We start from the raw sequence: 11,588 nt of genomic DNA, 5'->3' as shown, positions 1-11,588 counted from the left end.
ACAGCCCGCTCAGGAATCAGGATTCCCCTTGGTGAAAGCATTAAATGTCTGCACTTCCGCCTGCTTCCACCTGGTGGCTCACTGCTTCCACCTGGTGGCTCACTGCTTCCTCCTGCGCTGGTGGAGACACTGGTGGGGCTGTTTCCTCCTGAAGTTACAGCCAAAACCCTTACCCATTAGTGCAGCATAGCAGCCCACGCCTTTAATGCCAGCACTAGGGAGGCAGAGGCAGGAGGATCTCTGTGAGTTTGAGGCCAGCCTGGTCTACATAGATCCTGTCTTACAAAAAATTAAAAAGACTCTTCCCCATTGAGTAGGGGGGTGGGAATGTGCCAGCATTGTCAGTCTGCTCCCAGTTGAGAACAGACTGGCTTCTCAGAGCAGAGAGGGGAAGGAGGGGACCAGACCGCGGACGTCGAGGCACTGAGCTGGCATCTGTCTGTACCCAGGCCGGTTGCGTGTCTAACGTGTAGCTGTTGAATCGCTCATTTCAAGCAGACACTGTACAGCTCGCTCTCGGAGCAGCTCTGGTGGTACAGACAACTTCCTGCCGCGACCACCCCCCTCATTCCTGTGTAAATGGTCACGTGCTTTTGTCTCTCTACACCACCTACTAGGATCATAGGGGCAAAAAGAGATGGGAGTATTTGGGTGAAAACAAGGCACTCATTTCAGGCATGAATGCCCATTCTTTAGCGTTCCTGTCTTATGTGCTAGGGACAGGGACACCCTTCTCTTCCACCCTCATAATCAGTGCTCCCAGCTGGCAGCCTGGCACTGGAGCCCTTCTGTCGGTGCCAGAGGAAGAAAGGAGTGGCCTGTGGGAGGCTAGCTCTGCATTAGGCAGAACCTTTTAGAAGAAAAACAACCAAACACTGATTTTATGTCCATTCCCGTTACGGAGTCGGCCAGGCTATGAGAATACGGTGGGCTTTATGTAATCCGCAAGCTGAGAAAAGGCGTGTTTCCAGCCCTGGCCTCCCACCCACTTGCTCTTACCACTGGTTGCATTCCCCTCTAACCTAGTGTTGATTTCTGCCTCTGGCCAACAGTAGCCGGGGGATGGCAACACTCCATCAGTGGCCTGCCAAGCCAGGAGGTCTGCACATGAACGTACACTGGCGTCTGCCCTGTGGGTCAAGGGGCAGCGCTGCAGAGTGGAGAGCTTGTGCTGTACTTTCCAGAGTGCCTTGGAAACCCAGGCTCCTCCTCTTAGGCAAACAGATGGCAGCGGATGCAGTGGAGCCCAAACTGCTTGATAAGGGGCCTGCCATCACCCCATCCCCCAAAGTCACACAGCAGCAGCAGCAGCAGACACCACAGGCTGCCTGGACCGGCCACCCTTGAGTTTGGAAACTGCTGCAGGAAGCCTGGCAAGTCTCCTCTGTCTGGTCTCTGTAAACTAGCTGTTTAACTTAAGGGTCGCAGTGGGATAGGCAGAACCTGAGAGAAGAAATTGAAGCATCAAGGTTGTCCAGCTTGGTGCACGTGCAGGCCACCACCTCTTGTGCCCTTCCTGAAGCCTGGGAGATCTGTGGCCACGTGGCATCAGAGGCCTCTACCTTTGACCTTCCTTGCCTTTGCTTTTGAGACCTTCAATGGGAGTTATGTCAGGTGAAGGTGTTCCCTGTGAGTCCCTAACACGAGGAACCAAGATGACCTTGTTCTTTCTGTGTAGCCCTGGCTGTCCTGGAACTCACTATGTAGACCAGGCTGGCCTCGAACTCACAGAGATCCGCCTGCCTCTGCCTCCCGAGTGCTGGGATTACAGGCATGCACCACCACCACCCGGCTTCTCCTGTGGTTTTTTTTTTATCCTTGGTCTGAGGTACCGCAAAACAGCCCCTTACTTGTATGTGGCATTACCCCAGGAGGGGTTCCCATTCCCTGACCCTGTGTCCCGGAGCCCATGGAGGAGCTACGCCTGTGAGAATAGGGAACCACACTGGAGCGGCTGGGCTCTGGGGAAGCTAGTGTGAGCGATAAGCAAGCACCCGTCTTGGAAAACATCTCCACGTTTGTCTTTTTTTTTTTTTTTTTTTTTTTTGAGGCAAGGTGTCTCACCATAGCCCTGAACTCATAAGACCCCTCTTGCCTCTGTTTCTCAAGTGCTCGATTAAAGGCGTGCCCCTCCATGCCCAGCCACACCAGTTGCAATATATTCCCCTGCCTGAGACTGAGGAATAGTGGGGACTGTTTCTTGACCAACCTCAAGATGAACCCAGTGCAAGAAGTAGGTGGGAAACAAAGCTGAGGCCAAGGGAAGAAAGTGGCCAGCTCTGTCAGCTGCAAACCAGAGAGGAGAAGCTGGCCCGGCCTCTGCTCCCTTCCTGCTCCCCACCTGTCTCTACCCTTTACTCCCCTTTCTCTGGGCCAGACTCCCTGTCCCTGGGCGCCGGTCTCTGGGCCACCTCAGAGGCGGAGCTTGGCTGTACCCACGTGTGGTGGAGTTAAATACTCGGAGCCCACACCCGCTGGGGCAGAGAAGCAAGAAGCAGCACCATGGCTGGCAAGAAAGTCTGCCTTGTCGGCTCCGGCAACTGGTGAGCGGTTTCTGTGAAGGGCATGGGGGAGGGGCAGGCTCCCCGGAGGGCAGAGGGGCTCCTCAGAAGGAAGCTGGGTTGGCAGGAAGCAGGCAGAGGGTAGAAAATGCCACAAGACCTGCTGGACTCTGGTGCTTATGGCGCACAGGACAGGCTGTGCCCGGCTCTCCGTGGTGTGCCTGCCTGGGCAGCTGCACCTGTTTACCCTGGGACGGTGAGCCCAGTGCTCTACTGCCTCCCCTGCCTGAGAGCAACTAGCTCACCATCCTACCTCAGACTCGGGTAGACTGAATCTGCTTCCCTCTACTGCCAGCCGTGGGAGGCACATTTACCATAGGAGACGGCTGGGGGTGGGTGGGGGTGACATGAGAGGTAGGAAGGAAAAAAAAAAATCCAACCAGCTTTTTGAGGCCCTACCCATGAAGCTGTTTCCTCCCTCTCATCCACTTTCTCGTGTTTCCTCTCAGGGGTTCAGCCATTGCCAAGATCGTGGGCAGCAACGCAGGCCGGCTGGCACACTTTGACCCACGGGTGACCATGTGGGTGTTTGAGGAAGACATTGGGGGCAGAAAGCTGACTGAGATCATCAACACGCAGCATGAGAATGTTAAATACCTGCCAGGGCACACGCTGCCCCCCAATGTGGTGAGCCCCAACTCTGTGCAGAGAGAGTGGGAGGCGGCATTCAAATATGACCTCCCGCGAGGAGGAGGAGGCGACTTCAGGTGCCAGCTGGCCTGGGGGTGCCTCAGGTGGGGTGCTCTAGGCCTGAGTGCCCTTAGGAAGCTTCTGAATTGCTCCTTTGCACTCTTTCTGGAATCTGGATATAGCACCCCTTAGAGGCACTTAGGTGGGAAAAGGAGGGGAGGGGGGGAAGTTGGTCTCCGTGGCAACTAAAGGCTGGTTCTCAGGCTTCTAGACTGTGGTCCAGCCTCTCCTGCCTGCCCTGAGCTCTGCTCTCGTTATTCATTGACTGGTTATTAGCAGACTTGAAGGCTGATCATTGGACTTTTGGTCTTTGGTCAAATCCATATGGTGCTCTCCTCACCTAGAAAGGGGGGAGCAAGGAATAGGCTCTCGCTGCCAAGCTAGGGCCCCAAGAAGCAGTGATGAAATCTTGCTTGGCCTCTTTCTCCTGCCAAGCTAGGCTGCCTCTGGCCGTCTTCACTGATCCATAGCCAAGGGCTAAGAGTGTGGCCGTGGCAAAGAGTGCGGAGGATCCAGAGGAGACGGAATGGAGGAGGCATGGCAGCTGAGGGCAGGGAGCTCAGCAAGTTCTGCTCTCCCCAGTTCTGTCTCAAACACCCACCCTCCCCCAACAGATTTTCTGAGTGCCAGGCACATGAGCATCTGGTCTCCCCACAGGTGGCTGTCCCCGATGTGGTCCAGGCTGCAGCAGATGCTGACATCCTGATCTTTGTAGTGCCCCATCAGTTCATTGGCAAGATCTGTGACCAGCTCAAGGGCCACCTGAAGGCCAATACCATCGGCATATCTCTTATTAAGGTACCAGGGACACCTTAGTGTGGGTGGGGGTGGGGTGACGCTTACTGTTGTGGGGTTTGGGGTAGGTAGAAGTAAGCAGACAAGGATATACAGAAAGAGGCGAGAACTCCAGAGGTGGGCAGGATTGGCTTTGGAGAGAGTCAAGACAGCAGCTGGGGCTGGGAGTGTGGCTTAGTGGTGGAGACCTTGCCTAGCATGTGTGAGGTCCTGGGTTCAGACACCAGCACCAGAAAGAGACCTGGGGGTGGGTGGGGGGGGCGTGGAAGGAGGGAAGGAAAGGAGGGAAGGAAGGAAAGAAGGAAGGAAGGGAAAAGAGTCAGCTGCCAGGTTGCTTGAGGAAGATGAGATAGCTTTGGAGGCAGATGTGTTAGGAACATGTAGGGGCTGTGACAGCTGAGGGAAATATGAAGTGAGCTGGCTTGGGAGATGATGAGGTGTTTGGTTTGGAGCAGTTCTGGGGCTAGAAGTGGGGTGAGGGCTCCTTAGGAGTGTAAGGAGTACATTGCGCACACTACTCCCGAGAGGTAGGTCGGTTGAGAGTGTGAGGAAGGGAGTTTGATGGTGGACACGTTGGTCGCTGCTATCTACTGTCTCCACAGCAAGTCTGGGCTGGGTGGGACTGGGGAAGGACGGAAGAGGCAGCCCTTGGGTGGGCATAGAGGACAGCTGGCCTGAGCTCCATCCTATGCCCAGGGCGTAGACGAGGGCCCCAATGGGCTGAAGCTCATCTCTGAAGTGATTGGGGAACGCCTTGGCATCCCCATGAGCGTGCTGATGGGGGCCAACATTGCCAGCGAGGTGGCGGAGGAGAAGTTCTGTGAAACAACCATTGGTGAGAGCCCCTGGACAACACCACGCAGCCCTCGCTGCCTCCCAAGCCCCTTAGCTATCTCCTTCCACAGAGCAGGGAGAGAAGAAAGTGTCAGAGGTGAGGGAGGGGTGGCACATCCCAGGGATGGGGCTGCGAGGCTCGCTTTGGCTGGTGTGCACGGCACTTGTGCAGTGGCATGCACCTGTAGCCCCAGCTACGCGGGACACTGAAACAGGTGGGTTTCTTGAGCCCGGGAGTTGCAGGCCAGTCTGGGCAGCACAGAGAAGAGCCCAAGAGCCCATCTTAAAGATAAAGGTAAAACGCTGTCCTTTAAAGCCTCGCCCCTTCTCCATTTTAGGCTGCAAGGACCCAGCCCAGGGACAGCTGCTGAAGGAACTGATGCAGACGCCCAACTTCCGCATCACTGTGGTACCGGAGGTGGACACAGTGGAGATCTGTGGGGCTTTGAAGGTGAGAGCTGGGGAGGAGCCCCAGAGGGTCCAGCTTAGCTCTTCAGGGTTGCCAGACCCAACTCTCGCACTTGGCAACATCTCCATCGCCTCACCTCATCTTCCCTCCCATACAAAAGACCCACTGAAGCACGGCCAGGGCCCCCAGGCCCACTGACCGCTACCCGGCCAGCGGTAGGACCTTCTTCTGCTCCCTCAGACCTCCTTTGAGAAAGACCAGGCCTGGGTCATGTGATGCACCCAAGTAAAGAGATGTCCAGGTTAGCCAGGCGGGGTGGCTCACGCCTTTAATCCCAGCACTCGGGAGGCAGGGACAACAACAGCAACAGCAGCAACAGCAGCAGCAACAGCAGCAGCAACAATTGTGGAGCATGATTGGGGGAAACAATGTCAATATTAGGCTCCTACACACATAGGCACATGGATGTATATACACACCTACACACACACACACACACACACACACACACACACACACACACACACGAATGCGGGGGGGGGGGGAAGGCAGGAAGCAGAGACATCGTGTAGGAGGCCACATCATACTGCATTTGTGGGCGTGTCATGCTGACATGGGCAGCACAAGAGAGGTACAGAAGGAAACTCCTCACCCATGCCCTCTACTCAAAGAATATAGTGGCCGTGGGGGCTGGCTTCTGTGACGGGCTTGGCTTCGGCGACAACACAAAGGCAGCTGTGATCCGGCTGGGGCTCATGGAGATGATCGCCTTCGCCAAGCTCTTCTGCAGCGGCTCGGTGTCCTCTGCCACCTTCCTGGAGAGCTGCGGGGTGGCGGACCTCATCACTACCTGCTATGGAGGGCGGAACCGCAAAGTGGCGGAGGCCTTTGTTCGCACTGGGAAGGTAGGCAGGGAGGTGTCAAGTTGGGGTAGGTCAAATTGTGTGTGTGTGTGTGTGTGTTAGGCCGAGGGGCGCACATGCGAGGCTGAGGCCAGAGAATGATGCATACAAGGCCAGACTGAGCTCTGCAGCCAGAACGGGAGTGTTTGGAAGGTCGGTGCCTACAAGATCCCCCAGGCTTTCTTGCTCACACAGCCCCGCCCCCTTCTATCCACATGGCATGTTTTTCACAGTCCATTGAGCAGCTGGAGAAAGAGATGCTGAACGGACAGAAGCTGCAGGGGCCCCAGACAGCCCGTGAGCTACACAGCATCCTGCAACACAAGGGCCTTGTGGACAAGTGAGTGGCTGCCATAGCCCCTGGGGGAGGAAGCCGGGGGTTGATTGCCGCCCCTTTCCCCGGCTTCCTGAACCCCACCCGCACAGCCTGTGTGATGCAGAGAGAGAGCTTGGAGAGCCTGCGGTGCCGCGTGTCTTTGGCCAGTTCCTGCTTGTAGCCATCTTTGCTGCTATTTGGACATTCCTGCACAGCCTCCCTTTTCCAACCGCTACCCTAGGGGTTGGAGGTCTAGGACAGGAAAGCTCATTTGACTGTCCTGGACTCTTCGTCCATTCCCCTAAAACCACCATTACTGTCCCCCGGTGTTGAGGAGGATGGGGCTCCGGGGTGTGCCTTTGCAGGGAGCACAGCGCGAATCTCAGCTGAAGAGGGGAACTGTATGGGTTCAGAAGAGAGCAGCTCATGGCTTTGGGTACAGGGAGTAGCCAGGCGAGGATGACAAGAACCAACTGGCACAGTATACGGTATACTGTCACGTAAAACATAAACTACGTTGCTGCTACTTTTTCATACGGAACCCATTTTGTAACCAATGACACTGAGGTCTGGAGAATTGCACGGGTCACTCAAGTCAGCAAGCAAAGCACCGTTAAAGCCTGGCACTCAGACTAGCAAGTGCGGAATGAGGGTCAGGGTCAGGGTAGAGAGCAACCTGACCCCAAATCCTGGCAATTCAGCTTCCTGGCAGATGGCAACTGAGCTGGAGCCTGCCTGACCGCCCAAGGCAGGAGGTGGCGGGTTAGCCCTGCAGCCTGGACTAGGTGCTGGGGGGTGGACTGGGTGCTGAGAGGTGGACTGGGTGCTGGGAGGTGGACTGGGTGCTGGGAGGTGGACTGGGTGCTGGGAGGTGGACTGGGTGCTGGGGGGCGGACTGAGTGCTGGGGGGCGGACTGGGTGCTGGGGGGCGGACTGGGTGCTGGGGGGCGGACTGGGTGCTGGGGGGCGGACTGGGTGCTGAGGGGTGGACTGGGTGCTGGGGGGTGGACTGGGTGCTGGGGGGTGGACTGGGTGCTGGGGGTGGACTGGGTGCTGGGGGTGGACTGGGTGCTGGGGGGTAGACTGGGTGCTGGGGGGTGGACTGGGTGCTGGGGGTGGACTGGGTGCTGGGGGGTGGACTGGGTGCTGGGGGGTGGACTGGGTGCTGGGGGTGGACTGGGTGCTGGGGGGTAGACTGGGTGCTGGGGGGTGGACTGGGTGCTGGGGGTGGACTGGGTGCTGGGGGGTAGACTGGGTGCTGGGGGGTGGACTGGGTGCTGGGGGTGGACTGGGTGCTGGGGGGTAGACTGGGTGCTGGGGGGTGGACTGGGTGCTGGGGGTGGACTGGGTGCTGGGGGGTGGACTGGGTGCTGGGGGGTAGACTGGGTGCTGAGGGGTGGACTGGGTGCTGGGGGGTGGACTGAGAGAAGGGACTAAGCTGAGCCCCCTCCTTTGTAGGTTTCCCTTGTTCACTGCTGTGTACAAAGTGTGTTATGAAGGCCAGCCAGTGGGTGAGTTCATCCGCTGCCTGCAGAACCACCCAGAGCACATGTGAGCGGGGCCAGGGCAGGCCCAGGACAGGCAGCTCCTTTGTTCCAACGGAGACAAGCAGAAGCGTGTGACAACTGTCATCAGGACGATCTCTGGACTCCCCCCATCCAGCAGAGTCCTGCCTGAGGGACCCTGAGGACGGACGGGAGGCTGCGGGGCTCAGCTACACACCCGGAGAGGCGGGACTTGCTGCGGAGCCTGCAGCCTCTTGCAGAATCTACGCTTCCTCAGTGTCCTCTGGGCAGGTGTAGAATCAAGCTGCTTGCCCCCGGGGAGGGGTTCCGGGGAAATGGGGGGAGGGGGTGCCAGGTCAAGGGCTGCTGGTTGCTGCCTCACATACACACACACACACACACACACACTGGGAATCTGTCCCAAGCCCCATGGGACAGATTGGGACTGAAGAAGACCTTTAGCCACAGGAAGGATGAAGTGAAGGCTGCCAAAGAAAGGGTCTGGACGCCTGAGCTGACACAGGCCCCAGAGACCCCTTGGCCGACCTCTGCTGGGCCCCACGCAGCATCGGTGATCTCATTGTTTGTTAACAGAATACAAAGATCGCAAACATCTCCTTTCCTGCTTCTCCTAGCAACATTTGCCTTCTCAGAAGCCTCTGCTCACGCTGCCGCCCCTCCCCCAGGCTGCTCTGGCACAGGAGTTGCTCCTCCGGCCCTGGGGCTGCCATTCTCCCAAACGACTTCCTGGTTCCTAGAGCTTTGCCAGCGCCTCCCCACCCTGTGTGACCTTTCCAAGCCTTCCCTTGCCTGCGCCCGCTGCCAGCACCCTCTCTTTTCGGAGCAGGAACTTAATCTGCTGACAGAGCTACACTTTTTCACAGCGGGCTCAGATCGCCCAGGCTCCCCTGACCTTCCTATTTGTCCAGCCTCCCCTGTCTGGAGCTCAGGCTCGGGGGAGCAGCAGCCAGTCCCGCCTGCTGCTGACACTTGTTAAAAGGCATCCCAGGCCCATACCTTTCTACTCAGGGTCTTCCTCACAAGGCACTTATCTCTGGGGTCATCACCGCCCTCCTGTCTAACAGGACGTAGTAGGCTTCATAGCTTTCCTCCATCAGCTCCTCCATCCCGTTCCTGGCTCTATTCTGTCCTCTTGCCTGACCAATCCAGCACCTCTGCCAGCTGTTCTCAACCAGCCAGGAGTGCTACCCAGCAACTGGAGGCCTGGAGCCAAGGAGTAGCTCAGAGGTTCAGTGGGTTTCCACAATGGTTGGTGGGTGTTGACAGTCCAGGGCCAGCTCTCCTCCAAATGAGGTCCTCGTTAGATACCACACATCAAGAGCTGGGAAACGCGAGGGAAGGCTAACCAGCAGAATACAGCCGCCCTGGGGTGAGGGAAGCGCCGAGGGGGGATGGGGAGTATGCTTTGCCCTGGCCTTGGTCCAAGGCTGGGTGGCAGCAGGAGAATGTCACAGATCAGCAGCTTGGAGCCCTAGCTATAAATAGGCCCTGAGAGCCGAGGGCTTGCTCCCTCCACTAGGGGTCTCCATTTCGCGTGTGGCAGCAATTGGCACACTGTGGTGGCTCTGGCCAGCTTGGTGTTAAACGAACACACGAAGGTGCCAGGCCCCTCTCTGCTCCTAGCCTTTAAGAATTCGGTCCTGCCAGTGAAGGTCAAAGCTGTTGGGTAAGGTGAGGAGGAGGAGCTCTGTCAGCCATCCTGGCTGGAACACTCCCACGCACTGACTCAATTCAGAGCTGCCTCCCACGAGGCTGGGGTGGGATGCAGGCCGATTCCAACACCTTTACCTATGTTCAGTCAATCAACTGTGAATCTGAGCCCTTCTGTCCGGCCACTTATCTACCCAATAAAGTGTGGTTTTTCCAGAAACTGGTTGAATTGGGGAAGTTTATGTGGCAGTGTGTGGAGTCATGGGTCACTGTATGCAGGTTTTACTCAATGTAAGACAAGGGAGGGGGAATCTTTAATAGCAGCCGCTCTCGGCGTCCACTGCCCCCTCCTGTCTCGCGCTCCCCGCTTATGCCTCGTATCCCCTCCTCCACTCAAGCTGTCACCCAGTCTTCCCAGAGCTTCTTAGGGGTTCTGTCACGCCGCCTGCATAGGAGGATGTCGCGCAAGAGGCAGAAACGTTAGCGAGCCACCCCATAGCGCAGGTCCAGTCCCTACCTGAGCTCCGCCACCTCCTGAATCACCTAGGAAAGAGCCGATCCAGGCGCTAGGGGGCGCGCGGTCCATCTCTGGAGGATTCAGAGAGAGTCTACCTAGCTACAGTTTCGTCAAGGCACGGTAGACTGGGGATTGGCTGGTTCTGAGCTAAAGTTTTTCCGGTTTTTCCAAAGAGCGCTTTCGGCGGAGCAGAAACCACAACCCCCAGAATTCAATGGGCCTTTTAGGAAGGAAGACTGGTCTGCGCGTGCGAAGGAGGGAGGCGGAAGCCGGAAGTTCGGAGCCGGATCTCGCCCTGGCGGGCGGGTCTCCGCAGGGTGTTGGGTCAGGAGTGGGGCTGCGCAGCGGAGACCGGGGTGCTTGGCGTCGGGTTCTGCGTCTCCCTGCTTCGGCTGCGCGACTGGACTGCGAGGGGCGGACGGTAGGATTCGTGGTGGCCGGCCGAGCTGCAGCATCCAGGTAGGCTCTCCTCGCTCCCCGCCCCGTGTCTTCGGCCTGCGTGCCCTTGAGAGCGGGCGGCTCCGCGTCGGCCGCGCCAGTCCTGCCTGGCCCGGTGGCCCTGCCGCCTTCCCGGTGTGACTGCGGCCTGACTGCAGCCCAACCCCACAGCCTCCCGCCAGCTCCTCGCGGTCCCTCCCAGCCGCCTCTCTGCGGTCTTCGCCACCCTCCGCTGATACAACAGAATGTGGGGTTCATAGCTTAACCTTTATCGGCTCCGTCAGTCAGAAGTATCTCCCAAGAGGGCTAAGTGACGGAAGCTGAGCTCGGGAGGGTTTTTTTGGCTGCGATTTGTGTGTGTGTGTGATTTATTGGGCAGTGTTCCGGATCGAACCCACGACTAGAGCGAGCGCTCTGCCGCGCTGGGCTCTGAACTGTCCGAAACTGTGGCCTTGAGCTTCTCCCACTGTCACATAACCCATGCAAACTGCACCCCTTACGGCATTTGTCAAAATTTCCCCATATTTTTCTGAAACCTACAGTTCCATTCCTACATTTCCTAGCAGCATTTGTAAGGGATGGCCATCAGATGAAAATGTTCTGACGTTATCTCCAGAGTTACCATTGCTTCTAACTTCAGGTTTTGTTTTCGAGGCTATCCTGGGTTTGCTTCTGTTTCTATCATTCTGCCCCCCCACTCCCACCCTCACCCCTACTTTTCTGATGTAGCCCGTACTGGCCTGGGATTCACTAAGGAGCTAAGGATGATTTTGAATTTAGGATCCTCCTGCCTCTACTTCCTGAGTACTGGGGTTTCCGGCACGTATCACGTGCTCCACTTAGTGGGGTGCTGGGAACTGAACCTCTGGCTTTGTGCCTGCTAGACAGTACTCCACCAACCGAGCAACACCCCATTGTAAATCATACTCAGAGCTTCCTTATCAGCAAAC

The 11,588-nt window shown here is 57.3% G+C and overlaps 1 protein-coding gene across 1 annotated transcript; it reads left to right on the top strand.

Moving 5' to 3' along the window:
* Positions 1 to 2,404: 2,404 nt before the first annotated feature.
* GPD1 (glycerol-3-phosphate dehydrogenase 1) lies at positions 2,405 to 9,903 on the top strand. Its single transcript, XM_084751502.1, has 8 exons — positions 2,405 to 2,543; positions 3,011 to 3,188; positions 3,909 to 4,049; positions 4,743 to 4,881; positions 5,219 to 5,331; positions 5,961 to 6,194; positions 6,425 to 6,531; positions 7,966 to 9,903. Exons 1-8 carry the CDS (start codon positions 2,503 to 2,505, stop codon positions 8,060 to 8,062), a joined length of 1,050 nt encoding a protein of 349 aa, XP_084607628.1. The 5' UTR covers positions 2,405 to 2,502; the 3' UTR covers positions 8,063 to 9,903.
* Positions 9,904 to 11,588: the final 1,685 nt, after the last annotated feature.

The sequence above is a fragment of the Acomys minous genome (assembly GCF_964271855.1).
Source record: "Acomys minous genome assembly, chromosome: 12".
Taxonomy (NCBI): domain Eukaryota; kingdom Metazoa; phylum Chordata; class Mammalia; order Rodentia; family Muridae; genus Acomys; species Acomys minous.
The sequence above is the reverse complement of the archived record's forward strand: the minus strand, read 5'-3'. Positions and strand labels throughout refer to the sequence as shown.